The 13275-nt window shown below is 41.4% G+C and overlaps 1 protein-coding gene across 1 annotated transcript in view; it reads left to right on the forward strand.

The window, feature by feature from the left end:
- The window catches only part of LOC121957621 (dolichyl-diphosphooligosaccharide--protein glycosyltransferase subunit STT3B), a 120058-nt gene that overhangs the window by 54575 nt on the left and 52208 nt on the right, over positions 1-13275 (forward strand). The window contains exon 3 of the mRNA XM_042506306.2: positions 10414-10701. Coding sequence (XP_042362240.1) covers positions 10414-10701 — 288 coding nt within the window. The remainder of the gene's footprint in view (positions 1-10413; positions 10702-13275) is intronic.

The following is a 13275-nucleotide window of genomic DNA, read 5'->3' on the forward strand; positions in this document are numbered from 1 at the left end:
GAGTGATCGGCAGATGGAGCCTGAGATCGATGTGGAAATTTGCACAGAATTCTCAGTAACGTGGGGTTGTACTTGACAATGGAGGGAGCTAAGCCCGAAGGCAAAGCTCTGGATTTACTAGTTGATTTTTCACCTGTGGTCATGAGCTCTGGGTAGTGACTGAAAGAATGGGATCAGGGATTCAAGCTGCTTTAATGATTTTTTCCACATGAGGTTTCAGGGCTCATTTGTAGGGACAGGGTGAGAAACTCTGACATTCTTTCGTATTTTAAAAAGAGCCAGTTGAGGCGGTTTGGAAATCCGATCAGGAATTGCCCTGTACACCTCCCTATGGGGGTCAGCCAGCCCTGTCCATTTGGGGAGAAAAATCCCAGGCAAACCCAGAACATGTTGGAGGGATTACACATCCCACATGGCCTGGAAATACTTTGGGATCCCCCAGGAGATGCTGACTGGGGAAAAAGGAGGTCGGGGCTACTTTGCTCAGCGTGCTGCCATCGTGAGTTTGACCTACTTTAGTGGCAATAAAAGGATGGATGGATGGATGGATGGATGGACGGAAGGATGGATGGAAGAAGTTTTATATTAGCCACGGCAGGAATTCTTGGGGAATTTGCAAAATCTGCAGACTCAATCCTTTTTATATTAAAGGATAATCTGAGCACCAAACTGGCTGCAGTCAGCCCATCAGTGAGTACAGTCAGGCATCAAATTATGCTTCATCTTATCTCTTTTCTAGTTTTGTCTCGCTTATGTTTGGTAGGCTGTTTGGCTTTCTGTTTCTATATCGCCTCGTGAATATCCCTTTTCTGCCTTTGCCTTGCTTGCCGCAGCACTTTGTAAACTCTATTCCAAAGATGCTATATAAATAAAGTTATTATTTTTATTATTTAAATCACACTTAATCATATTGAGAAACCTGAATTTTGACATGAACCAGCCCCAAAAAATTAAACAATAAATATCAGCATATAAACAGTTTCCAGTGTCACCCACAGATTTGGTGGTCAGCTAACAAAACATTTTTTTTTTCCTCCTCCTGTTTTTATGTCCTTTTTTATAGGGGGGGGGGGGATATATTATCCATCCTTGAATAGTGTGTATATATATATATATATACACAGGTATATATATTCTCATACCACTCCTAATGACAGTCCAGTCCCCAGAATAGAATATCAAGTCATCATGGCAGTATATGTTTTAATCATGGCAGGCCACCACAAAGAAATGAATTTGTGGGAAACCCTGAGTTTAAATGTCTTACCAGATGAAAAAAGAATCAGATATGTCTAAACTGGCTGTTAATATTCATGAGCACATCGGGATCACTCACAGATATTGATAGGCAGTCAGTATTAATGTCATCACTTGTGGTTAATGCAAGAAATATAGGAAGCTGATCATCAGTCTGTTGTCATGGGTATCCTCCCTGCAGTGTGTGTGTATGTTGGGGGGAGCATGGGGTTATCTGGGGTTAGGCAAGGCAGAGCATTGATACCATAGAGCCCTATAAGCCTCTGCCGGGTGGCACGGATTTAACTCACAATCCAGTAGAAACAGTGAGCTGTTAACTTGACAGATTCCCCTCGGCTGCCATGGCCTCCCTGTTTACCAGCAGCAACGATTGTTGTGAAACATTGACCCTTTTCAGTGAAAAATACAATGTGCCGATTCCACGCAATTTATCTCCCATTTCCCCGCCCTCCACCCTCCCTCCTCTGAGCATTTCCTCTCCCAACCTCATCTTCTCAGCCCTGCATCCTGTGAACCGCGAGGCCTGTGTGAGTAAAAACCTTTGGCCTATCCATCTCCCTCTTTAACAACCCCACCTGCCTTCATCCTTTTGAACAAGCTTCATGAACCACCAGGTCTGCACTCTGAGCTGTAATTGCACAGGCTAATGATGCATCAGGACTACATAATCCAGACCCCTCAGTGCCAAATAAATGTGGAAATGTCTCCCAGCGTGTTTAGTAAGCTTTGGCTGTATCTGTTTTTTCATAACTTCCTGGAATTTCACCAGGGTAAACGGTGTGCGATGGTATCGGTGTGTGGCTCTAACCCGGCAGATCACTTCATTCTGTTGGCTGTCCTGCCATTTTCAAACAGCTCAATACACAAAACACCCACAAGGTGTCAACAAAAAGTAATATTCTTACGCCAATTTTCCTGATCAAACAGAGAAACACAACCATACACCTTATGAATTTTTATTGTACTTTGGTGCCCATATTACCAGGTTAGAGCAGCCACACTGATGGTGTTAGCAGCAGAGAAATGAAGACTCGCTGATTTTTCCTGCCTGACGCACAGGTTGTTTTTTCTTTTTTCAGTAAAAATAGACAGTGAAATTGGTCTATTGATGATAATATTGACTCTATACCACCTTTTACTACAGTTTCAGTGTCTTTACGTATCACAGACATAAGGAAATACAAATGCATCTGTTTTATCGAGCTCCTGAGAGCGCGAGGCTTTGAAGCAAATTTTACAGAGCCAAAATTGGTATTACAACTTCCATGTCTATCATGTGAAGTCATGGGGCCCATTAACTGACACTGGGAAACAGACTTCTGTAAATCAGTGGTACCTTTTTTGTGAGTGTCAAAACCTCTGCAAAACCACTCATTTCATTATCAAGATTAAATTCATTCAGTTTAATAACATTTTAAAAGTGTTGAAGAGCTGCAAGGTTATATTATTTGATTGCCATTCAAGCTAGGAGAGCGCTAAACAGCCACTCTGTGAGCCACTCTGCTGGCAGAAGGCACCCGCTCAGGTGCACTTGGCCTCCGTGAGTCTCCGGTGTGCGTGCTGTATGGGCCCCATGATGCGGAAGATCCACATACTTTTAATACTGCAGAAATAGAGCTTCTTTTGCTTCATGCGCTACTGAGCAGCTCTCATAGGAATGAAAGGGGCCACACCTCCATGCTGTATCCAGCTTTTCTTAAGACATCCATGGTTTTACTCAACCTCTCCTGTTTCTCTTTCAAAATAAAAGCCCTCTGGCAATGTTTCTGTTGTTCTGCAGTAGCTTACACCGCTTCATAAATGAGTGGATTATGTGCCTTTAATGGAAATACTGTAGTTATTACAGTAGGCATCTCTGCAGCAGCGTACCAACAACAAACGCTGCAGGTGTGAACACACACTGCTCACGCATGCAGTTTGGCCTGGGCGTAACCTCCAGGGCAGGTGATGCACACTGCATGCAAAACATCCTTAATACAGCCTCTCCAGTATGAAGTTAATAGAAAGATGAGGGTCCATTTTGACAGAATTTAAAACCACACTGTCAGGATTTCTAAATGCCCTCATATAGCATAATACTGTTGCACTGCCCATGCCTCGGGTTCAGCTGAGAGGCTGGGGTGGAGCCTGGCCCTGTGTGCCTGTCTTGTGACTCTTTCTCTACACACTCTTTCTTCCCTTCTCTTTGTCTGCTGATTGGAGAGTTACTCTGCGCAGTTGAGACAGCGAGGCATGTTAATGTTGTGCATTGCTATCAGATGCCGTTATCATTACAGCACCAAGCAGATGGTGCGTGGCAAGAGCAGTAGCCACGCTACATGCTGATGTTTGAATATAGTATTCACCACTGAACAAGAGAAACAAGGAACTGGAATCCAAAACCCATCCATCAGCACTCATCTGTCATCGGCAATTACCATCAGCTACTGGTAATTGCATATGACAGGCTTAGCTTGTAATAATGGATGTGCCTGCTCTGTTACAGTACATGGATACTTGGTTTAGGCCTTGTACCCATCGGGTGGAGGCTGAAACTCATGATTAGTCTGGTAATCGGAATTGGAAGGCGTATAGTTTTAAGTTAATTTTCATGACATTACAAGATCCCTGGGCTGCACAATGCATTGTCCTCTGAATACAAAACAGCATTCAAAGCAAACACAGCTCACATTTTACCCCTCTACACTTGTATTGGCACTTCATGAATGCAAAAGAGTAAAAAATAAAAAATAAAACCAACAAAAAACTGCAGGGAATTCACACACGGTTCATTTAAAGAAGATTATAGCGGGTTGTGCTCATCTCTTCTCTGCTCAAATTTGGTTTCACTTTAAAGTCATTTCATTTTCCAGTTGAACATTACTTTAAATATTTTAATTTGCTCAGCAGACTCCCCTCAAGCTAGACCAATCTGCAAATAGAGGACATACGAGAGCTTATGCCTTATCAGAGCTCGGGTTTTGTACGAGGTGGGAGGACAATATGCACTGTGATGAACAGTACATCAGTATAATGTATTACTTCCTCTCTAGCAGAACTGGCTTCTATCTGTAGATCATTTCTCTTTATGAATATTAACTCTGTACCCCTCAACATTCATTTTCTACCAGTAGGTCTTACATTTCTTTCAGATTAAACTCCGTCAAGACGGAAGTTTTGCTTTGGTCTTAAACAGCATTATTACACAAGAAATGAGTAAACAGTTTAATATCATAAAGGAAAGTAATTACAGGTTACAAGGAAAAGTAGGTATGAGGCCGAGCTCATACAATTTCTTGTTTTTCTATTGGAGGTGTTAAAAAAGTGTTACCAGAGTGACCTCAGTGGGTGTAATTTGTGGAGTGATTACCTGGCCAAAATATGTCTTGCACTCGATTTTACTGAACAGTGGTAGTCCTGTTGTTTTTGCTTCAGGTGTTATTATTTTGAACACTGCCGGTGGATGATTGTGTCCACACCGCTAAAGGGGATGATACTGCTCATATTGGAATCAACTGACATGGTGTACTGGAACCAGTGAGTTTCTTTACATGTCGCTTTGGCAACCTAATGAAAGTAATCTGACTGTCCTGGAGAAAGATGCACTGATGCAAAATAGTTGTGGCATCGGAGAAGAAAGATTTTGTAAAAAGATATCTGGTTACATTTTTTTAAAAATAATGTCAACATAAGCAAAGAACTGATCCCACTAAGTATTACATGTGCAGCAAAAGCTTGTTATCATTATATTTTTCTGTGCCATAGAGCTTGATTGTCGTCCAAGAACTGAGCCCACTGTTGCACAGGGTGACAAATTCCTTCATTACCATGACCATGAGCTTTAGAGTTTATTTTAAGTTAATCCCACATGCACCAACTTGCACGCAGAATGTGTATCAATCTTAAGGGGTTTTCTTTGGGTCTTGAAAAGTGCCTTTAACCTTGTTTATTCTGATGGCCAGCAGAGGGCAACTCCACTGGTTGCAAAAATAAGTCCAGCTGTATAGAAACCTAAGAGCAAACGGTCCTCCGTTTTGATTTATCACCTTAGCAAACAATTTCCTAATGAGTTTGTGGTTTCAATCATTAGTTTTAAGTCTCATTCAGTACAGCATGATGTTCATTTCGTAAATTATGGTACTGTTTAGAGTTAAATAAATGATAAAGCAGGGTAGGGTGAGGCTACCTGATTGATAAGTCTCCACCACCGTGGTGACCTCGGGTTATCGGTCAGGTTCACCCCCACACAGCTCCACCCACTCGTCTAAATAAGGTTATCTTTGCCTCCAATTAAACAAGATGGTGACAGCCAAAATGCCAAACTCAAGGCTTCGAGGCTTTGAGTCTTCGAGTCTTTAAATGGCAGTCCACAAACTTTTGTCTTTTATTTTGTCTTACAGTTTCACTGTAATTCAAGATTGTTATCAGTCAGCACCCCTATTGCTCCTCTTGAAAACGACTAATCTTGCATTATGTTACCCACCAGTGGGAGCGTTTATTGGTCTGCAGCAGTGCAGTGCATTCTGGTATTTTCAGGTTTTCTACCTCACCACAGCCCTCTTCCCTTTATTTTCTCTGGTCATGTAGCAAAAATTTCAAAAGTATTTGTGTCGTCTACTTCATGGACAGCCCAGTTTTATATATATAAAAAAAAGAACATTTTTTCAACAGTGAAATACAACTTTAACTGCAGCTAAAAGTTCCTGTTTGAAACTACAGACCCCAGCTTTCTGTATATTTGAGACCTTTTGAAAAAATAGATTTAATCCCGCAGTAGGAACCAATGGGTTTGAGACTACAAAACAGAGAAGAGAAGTCAAAATATTGCGAGATGAACTAATGCATTGTTATCTTTTGTCTTTACATGGGATCTATTGACAGTAAAAAATATATAAAAGTTTTCCATCCTTGTTCTATTTAACAGAATAGCTCTGCTGATAACCCAGATTTGACTTGGAAGAAGTTTAGTGCCAGATGGTCAGTCGGTCACATTCACACAGTCACATTCTGCCTTATAGGGTTCACAGGAGTTTCAATAGCAGGTGGATGGGTCATTCTGTTGGCCATACTAAATGCAAATGTCTCCCTCTTACATGCAAATCTATGTCACATGGAGCAAGATCTAGGACCTGATGCACTGAGGAGACCTGACAGAGCTGCTGCGGAGCTTCAGCCATCTGGCTCAATGATAGATTCACGTCCATTTCAGACTTTTTTCCTGCTGTATCTTTTACGTAAGAGGCTGAGGTGGAGATTGGTTGCCACAATGATCTGATGTTTGTCCAAGGGCACCGTGATGGTAGTTGCTGGAGTAACAGAAAGCCACTCACTCATTCACTGTGTAGGCTAATTGTCAAAATTCCACTTGTTTGCATGACTGAGCTAGATAATTTTGTGAACACTGACAGGCTTCAGGGAAGAAGGGCATTTAGTTTACTCCCACACTGTATTCCAAATCATAAAAATGAATGTGTGAGAGCTCTTATTTGCATCAAGCCTATGCTTTAAAACTATGCAGGTGTGTGGACAAGGGTTGGGTTCATCTCAGTGTGCAGTGTGTTTTCTAGCCTATAATGCGGGGCTCAATCTGTAGCTTTTGTTTTGAGAAACATGAATTACAAAGTTACATTCCCTCCTCGTTTTCAGAAACCTGTCTTGACATTGTAACAGTCTCTCCTGTCTCATTCGGGGAGGCGGTCTGTGACCCTTTTGGCTCCAGGTGGAATTCATAAAACCACCTTTGCTCCACCTGAGAACAGCGACGAGACTCTTTTTCTGTTGCATTGAACCTTTTGCCCGCCTGCACTCTGTTTAACATACCCTTTCTCTCCTTTCATCCTCTATAGTTCACTTTTCCTCCTCATTCGCTTCAACCTCTCAGCCTCTTTATCTTTCATCATCTCTCCTCTGCTGTCTGCCGCGGCGTTTTCTCTAATGTCTGGCTGTCTTTTCTCAACTCCACCATGCCTCTATTCTTTGCTCCTACCCTTATCCTTACCCCGCTTTTTTATTCAAAATTAGACAGATGATCCTGACAGTCCTCATTAATTGTGTATGATAGCGTTAAGTCTCTAAGCACTCGGATGGGTCACACCGTTTGGAAGACGGACGAGCGCATATCAGTTAATGTGACAGTTTAGAGCCTCTCTGCTCAGACCAGTCCAGCTGCACTCTCCCTTTTTATTTTCACTCCCATCCACCCTCCAATCCCCAGAGGACGAGTGTCAGTTGCTCTTTCTCCTGAGCCATAGATAAGAAAGGAAGGCCTCTCTAATGTGACAGTCCATAACAACAGCGGCCTGTCAAGATAATAAACCGCTCTTTGTTGCCATAAGGACAATGACTCAAGTGCAAATTTTGGTAACAGCTTTTGTCAGTTTTATATGATGATAATTTCATAATGAACAACTATGTAATGCATTTCTGAAAGCCAATTTAGAGAAAAGTGCTGATATATAATGCATAAGGATTTTAGACACCAAGCCTAAACTGAATACAGGCTTTGATCTCAATCATCTCTATAATTTTTAAGGGACCTGAGCTCTACCACAGAGTTCAAAACGGCTAATAATTACAAGAGTAGTTTTGTAAATGGCAGGATACCGCTCCATTAGACAGAGTCCACTCCTCAGAGCCGAGAGGCAAGACATGGTTGATTTTCATTGAAGTAGATTGGTTGATGAAGCTTAAGTCTCCTAGGCGCCAGCTAATTAGAGATGCGAAGACCTTAGTTTATTAGCGGCGAGGCAAAGAGCATGGACTGCGGCTGCAATGAGCACACATCAGGGACATCAGTCACACGTTAAACATAGCCTTGTTTTTTACTTCAGTCAGCCAGTGCACTGCACTGCACTGCACAGGCCCTAATTGGATCTGCTCTGGTGTATAGACGAGACAGGGCCACGAGGCCTCGTCGACTCAGGCCCCAGCTTTAGCTGAGTGGAGGGTTTAATTAATAATAACTTTCTGTTGTGGAACGATATACATTGCAACAAATTATTTGTTAAGCAGAAAATGTCAAACATTTGCTGGTTCTAGGTTCTCAAATGTAAAGAGCTGCTATTTTTTGTTGTTTTACATTATTTTAAATTGAATATTTTTCATTGTTAGACTGTTGGTTGGACAAAAATAGCATTTTAAAGTTCACCTTTCGTAGTGATGGCAGTGTCAACAGCCGGGATTGGGCCTGTTAATTTGGCCCATTGGCCCCATTGGTGTCATTGATGCTGAGTTGGGCAATCGGACGCAGCCTGACTTATTTCTTTTTCATATTTTACAGTGGCCAGTGATGCCAGTGTCAGCAACTTAAGTCGGGAATTTGGACAGTTTATGTGGCCCAATTCTAGGGTATCATTCATGCCAGGTCTCAGCTGAGTCAGGCAGCTGCGCAAGCCCCGACTTCTTTCTTCCGACATGCAAGTTTGGGCCACTGCATGGCCAGATCTTTTCCTGTTTTTTTCACAATGGCCCAGTGATGACAGTGTCTCAGTCGGAATCGGGCCAGTTTATTTTGCCTGATTTTGGGGTGTCATTCATGCCAAGTCTCAGCCGAGTCGGGTTACCGGACACATCCCGCATTTCTTTCGACATGCAGAAACTCTGGGAAACTCTGATCATTTCCTGACATTTCACAAACAAAATTATTATTCAGTTAGCTGAACAACTAAGCCCTAAAGGGGCACTGCGCCCTTTTTCTAAGTTTATTCACATTATACCTATGGGCTAAGACAGTCCCAAAATATGAGTTAAGTTGAACAACTATTAAAACTAAAACTAGAGTGCTAAAACTCAAATTTGTGATGTCATCAAGTATAAAGTCTGGAGCTAATGAATTGGTAAAAGATAGATGCTAAATGAAAAGAAAAGATGACACTGAGAGCAGCGAGGGGAAAGTTCTGAGTACGTGGATCATTTTCTGTTGCAGAGCTGGAAGCACGACAGTAGAATAAATCTAATTTGGGTGTAAACAGGAAAACAAACATTCTGTGCGTTCACAAAACCAGGCTCTTATTCATTATCTTGTTGACATCACAAGTTTGAGACTTCTCTGGTTTCTGGCTTTGAGAGAGTAACTCATGCTCACAAATATTGACTGAACTTCCCCTAGGCCATTTGGATAACACTGAAATTCGTAACTTTGGGAGCATTCCCCTTTAAGGCAGATCTAGTTTAGTTGGGTTTTATCATACAGAGACAACTGGATGAGCTGCAGATCATTTTGTTTTGACATGTTTTTTTTTTTCTGAGAACGTAATCTGTTGGCTCTAAAGAAGTGTGTGTTGGTGCAGATAAAAGCCTGTTCCTCGGTCAATAGAATATATTGATAATATTGCAGTTTGTTATCTTCCTCCTGTTTGTAATGCTCAGATTTGTTGTTATCTCTGTCTAGAACAGTTTTTCCCTCTTGGCACTTTTCTTCTTTTTTTTTTTTCTTGTCTTGGACTCTTACTTTCAGTCACCTACCATCACATATGTGTGGGGCTGCCCTTAAACATATTTTATTCATCTGCTATTTTCAGTGTTAATCAACTAGTTGGTTGGTCCACAAAACATTAACAATGTAAAATGTGCCAAACAATTTCCGAAAGCCCAAGTTTAAGTCACCAAATTCTTTTTTTCCCCACTCGGATAGTCCAAAGTTTAACAGTAATGGTAAGACAAAGAAAAGCAGCAAATTCTCAAATTTAAGAAACTGAAACTATCAAAGGTTTGCTGTTTTTTCCTTAAAAAAAAAGTCCAGTGTGTAGGATTTAGTGGCATCTAGTGGATGTATTTATTGCAGACTGTAATGTAGTGTGTGGTTTGTCCATTTTTGGCTACTGTAGAACAACATGGCAGACTCTGTGAAAGAGGACCTGCTCTGTATGTAGATAAAATTGGCTCATTTTAAGGAAACAAAAACACAACAATTTTTATTTTCAGCTGATAATACACTAAAAACACAGCTATGAATGTTCTATACATTTTTTCTGAATATATTCCCCTAAATCCTACAGAGTGGACCTTCAAAAATGATCAAAATAGTTGCAGATAAAATGTTTGTACCTCAAATGGTCATTACACCCAAATAGTTGTGTCTTATTTGTTTATGTTCCCAACATCCATTCTGTGCTTTTAAATTTTTTTTTACTTAATTTTTTTTACTAAACATCTCTCTCTCTCTGCCCCGTCACTCAGGTATACCCGGGCTTAATGGTGACAGCCGGCCTCATCCACTACGTGCTCAACCTGCTCCACATCACCGTCCACATCCGGGACGTGTGTGTCTTCCTGGCACCGGTGTTCAGCGGTCTGACAGCCATCTCCACCTTCCTGCTGACGCGGGAGTTGTGGAACCAGGGCGCAGGGCTGCTGGCGGCCTGCTTCATCGCCATCGTCCCTGGCTACATCTCCCGCTCCGTCGCAGGCTCTTTTGACAACGAAGGCATCGCCATCTTCGCCTTGCAATTCACCTACTACCTCTGGGTAAGCACGCTGGTGCAATAAGAAGAATTTTACCATACATGAATATGTAAACGTGTAATTTGCATGTGGGTGTTCACGTCTGAGGTTGTGTTTCAAATGGCGAGTTTAAACTTCTCTCTTGTTAGGTGTCAGAAAAGAGCTTAAACATGTGTTCGCTCTGAATTTCGGCTCTCAGTCCATTCATTTTTAGGGGACAGGCTTTGTGCAGCTCTATTTTCAATCTTACTTGGCCTCAAATGTTGAATTATTTATCCAGAGGCTTGAAAGGCACACTGGGCTTCTCTGGCGACCGTGTGGAGCCCAGGAAACGGCATGCTGCACTGTAAAACCTTCACAATGAGATGACCTTTAAGAGTAGAAGTGAAACATCTCGGGTTAAAGGTTGAATAGACCACCTCCCAATATCCATCCCTTTTTAAAAATACACAAAGTAAATACAGCCGGTTACCTGCCTACAGAGCGACTGAACTTATTGAATTTACTCATGGTTGTCAGCAAGGTCAGATTTATTTTGTACGCAACAAAAAAAATTCGCTTCAGTGATTTAAAACGTAATTCGTCCAGGTTATATGAGGTAGACCTTGACAGAACAAATAAATTCCACAGATGAGAAGAAAAGAGTTAGCAGGAACCGCATGGCAAAGATTTTTTTTGAACAGGCTTCCACAGTCGGTGGAAGGAAAGCGCTTTTCAAGCTGGAGGACGTATGAAACAGACTTTTCACTGTTCCTCAGTGTGTCAAGTCCTTTCAGTTGCATCAGCAGCTGCCTTACTGCCCCACAGCTATCTTACTATGAATGCCTCTCATCTATGTGTGTGTGTGTGTGTGTGTGTGTGTGTGTGTGTGTGTGTGTGTGTGTGTGTGTGTGTGTGTGTAAAATTGAAGAGCTTGGTTTTGCAAACATTTTTTCATCATCCCCTACTTCCTTGTTATTTGAGTTGACCTTGACAAGTATTGAGGAGTTTTTCACTCCGTATTGAGCTGTACCAGCTCAGTGATACATGCTTCATATTTTACTTTTAAATGCAGAATAAGAACGATAATGCCTACACAGGATTTATGTGAAAATGAGAAAATTGCCCTCAGTAGAGTTTCGATCTCCGCTAGACAGTCATATCTGACTGTGATGCCGCTGCTGGAGCTGATCGCTGCCACTCTAGACAATACATGTGGCACAGCTGGGCCTGTTGAGTTGTCCCTCCTTGCTCCCTTACAGTAAAGACAGTGGCAAAGATAACAAAGAACTGATTTTTTTTCATCTTGTATCATGCCTAAATTTAGTAGATCATTACATATCTTGTATGAAATTAATCTGTGGACTCCAGTTCAAAATGAGACCAAACTTTTCTTTAGATGTTAGTTTTTGAGTCACAAGGATGGCTCCAATGTGGCCATAAGACTTGTTGTTGGGCGGGGGTGCGATAAACCGCAAAACCACGGTAATATGTTGCTTTATCACCGCGGTGATGAAAAATCATACCGTCACAGCCATAGGAGAGTGACATGAGCTGTTTTTGGCCATTGACCATTTGAACTGTCCATACTACCAGTCCTTGACAAACATGTATTTCTTACGTTGTATCCTTCTGTTATGAAAAGAATACAATTGAATTAATAGATGTGGGCAGAGTGTGATATCATGGTTAAAAGCAATCTTGTTTCTCCTTCTTAGGTTACAGAGGATTGCTGGAGGAAAACTGCAGATACTCTAAATGCAGGGATATCACTGCCTCAGTATCAGTAGAGCGCTGTGGGCGTATTTCTTATTTATACAATACCCTGTCATCTCATGGAGTCTATAAAATGATTTCTATTAACTAAATTGCCTCATGTTCCTGTAGACTGCAGTGAAAAGGTAAGGGGTTACAGTGAAAGCAATTACAGTCATTGCTGTGAAAGAAATCCACACCTGCACAATTAACCTGCACAGGAGCAGGTGTCAAATGAATATGGACGTTTGAAGGGAGTCCGAATAAAAGGTTACTGATTTTGTCAATGTAAAAGAGAAGATGAAGACAGAACTGATTGTAATGAAGCAACCTTTGTTTATTAAAACTGAACCTGCAAGGACTTCTTCTAAACATGCATGCAGCAGTGTCAGAATGACTTTACAATCAAATATTATTAAAAGGAGCAAAGACTGCAATATTGCAGTACAACTGCTACAACCACTATGTTCATAGGTTGTTTTTTTTCATTGGAGCGCAACCTATTTACAACATGTTACCAAGCACTGTAAAGAGGCCCTGATCATTTACAATGAACTGTCTCACGTTAATGAGAATTGGAAAAAGGCAAACTTTCTTTTTTTGTTTTTTAATCTTGTGTGTGTGTTGCTTTTTTTTTTTACCATTCTGTTTTTGCAGGTCTGTGAACATAGCACAGGCTGAACTTTTCAAGAGATCTTTTTATTCCTAAGCAGTAGTTTGAGGAGTTTTAGTCGAGGGATGAATAATTGATCTGTGGAGCTGATCAGATCGATGGATGAGAGGAGCAGCTGTGTGTGAGTGAAGGCAAACTTTAAAACCCAGGGCAATCAGTAGTTAAGTTTCATTTTCACTGTGTCTGAAATT

Source organism: Plectropomus leopardus, chromosome 17 (assembly GCF_026936395.1).
Source record: "Plectropomus leopardus strain MGB_pleo_1.0 chromosome 17, ASM2693639v1, whole genome shotgun sequence".
In the NCBI taxonomy this organism is placed as follows: domain Eukaryota; kingdom Metazoa; phylum Chordata; class Actinopteri; order Perciformes; family Serranidae; genus Plectropomus; species Plectropomus leopardus.